A 1,516-nucleotide genomic window follows, 5' to 3' on the forward strand; every position below is an offset into this window, starting at 1 on the left:
ACCACCGCCTCGGGCGCCAGCGCCGCCGCCTGCACCTGCAGCTCCCCGGCCTCCTTGCACCACTCCTCCACCTGCGTCTCCATCGTCTGCAAGGAGCGGAGCCCGGTCCTGGAGCCGCTGGCAACCCAGGCTCCAACGCTGCCCGCGGAGGGTCCCCCCAGCCCAGTGTGGAGCAGGGAGAGCCCCGCTGCATGCATGTGCGCATGCCCGTGCGTGGATACGTATGTGTGCACAAACATGCATGCACACGCTTCTGTCAGGTGGCAGCGCCGGAACCTGGCATCCAGCCCTGGGCTCTACCTGCTAGGCCACGCTCCCTGCCCAGAGCTGGAATTGAACCCAGGGCTGCGGGGTCCCCACCATGCGCCCCTCCCCGAACCAAGCTGTGGCGCGCAGGGGACCCAGGTGTCTGAGGTGCTCGGTCCAGATGCTGACCCCCTCACCCCCCACTCCGGTGCTCGCCCGGCCCTACCTGCAGCTTCTTGAGCTGGGAGTTGACGGAGGTGAGGTCGGGGCCGGCGCCCGCGGCCTGCAGCTGGTCCTCGAGGCGCAGCAGTCGCCGGTCCAGGTCAGCAAAGCTGCGTGCCAGGCGCTCGGCCCGGCTGGCCTCGAACAGCTCCCGCGCCTGGGCCTGCGTCGTGCTCTCCAGCTCAGCCCAGCACTGCCGCAGCTCGCCCAGCGTCTGCTGCACTGAGCCTGCCAGCTCTGGCTTCTCCTGCATCAGCTGCTGCCCCTCCTGGGGGGAACGGGGGGGACAGATGGGGGCAGGTGAAGCTGTGAGTGGACAGACAGGGCTACGCAGACCGCCCCATGCCGGGCACCCCCACCCAACCCCGTGGCTCCGGCAAGGAGGGCATGGGATGCAAAGGGTTAAGGAGACTGGATTCCCCCCCCCCCACTCCAGGTGGGGGGGTCACTGCTCGCACATGCACAGAGCCGTGCAAACAGACACCTGCACACGTGTGCACAGAGAGGGGCACATGTAAACCCAGGCGTGGATGGATGCATGAACACGGGTGTGAACGCACACAGCCCCCCCGCACATGTAGGCATGGAGGCATAGACGTGAACTCACCCATGGACATAAACATAAACACAGGCACGCCATGCACGCACACACAAACGTGCATGCACTTACCCCTGTGCATGCACTTTTGGAGGCACAGACGTGAACGCAGGCACGCGCACGTGTGCACATGCAGACCCCCTGCACACGCAGGCTCAGACACATAGATGCAAACACAGGCACTCACTTGCACGTGTGCGTGCACACACACACACACCTGTGCACACATGTGCGTAGAGGCATAGACACTTAGAGGCCCACGTGCATGCACATGCAGAGGCAGGCATATGTGCACGTACACGTGTGCACAGAGACATGCACACGCACACAGATATGCCGAGGCACATGCATTCACACATTTAGCCAAGCACATGTGTGCGCACACACACACACTCTTAGAAGCAGCGCAATCTCCTGTCTCCCCCCGGCCCCTCTCCCCCTTCCCCAACC

General features: G+C 64.4%; 1 protein-coding gene across 1 annotated transcript in view; it reads right to left on the minus strand.

The window, feature by feature from the left end:
- Nucleotides 1-1,516, minus strand: part of SPTBN4 (spectrin beta, non-erythrocytic 4) — a 26,518-nt gene that overhangs the window by 11,584 nt on the left and 13,418 nt on the right. The window contains exons 17-18 of the mRNA XM_025213054.1: nt 473-905; nt 3-86 (exon numbers count right to left, since the gene is read on the minus strand). Coding sequence (XP_025068839.1) covers nt 3-86; nt 473-905 — 517 coding nt within the window. The remainder of the gene's footprint in view (nt 1-2; nt 87-472; nt 906-1,516) is intronic.

The sequence above is a fragment of the Alligator sinensis genome, unplaced genomic scaffold, assembly GCF_000455745.1.
Source record: "Alligator sinensis unplaced genomic scaffold, ASM45574v1 scaffold1667_1, whole genome shotgun sequence".
Taxonomy (NCBI): Eukaryota; Metazoa; Chordata; order Crocodylia; family Alligatoridae; genus Alligator; species Alligator sinensis.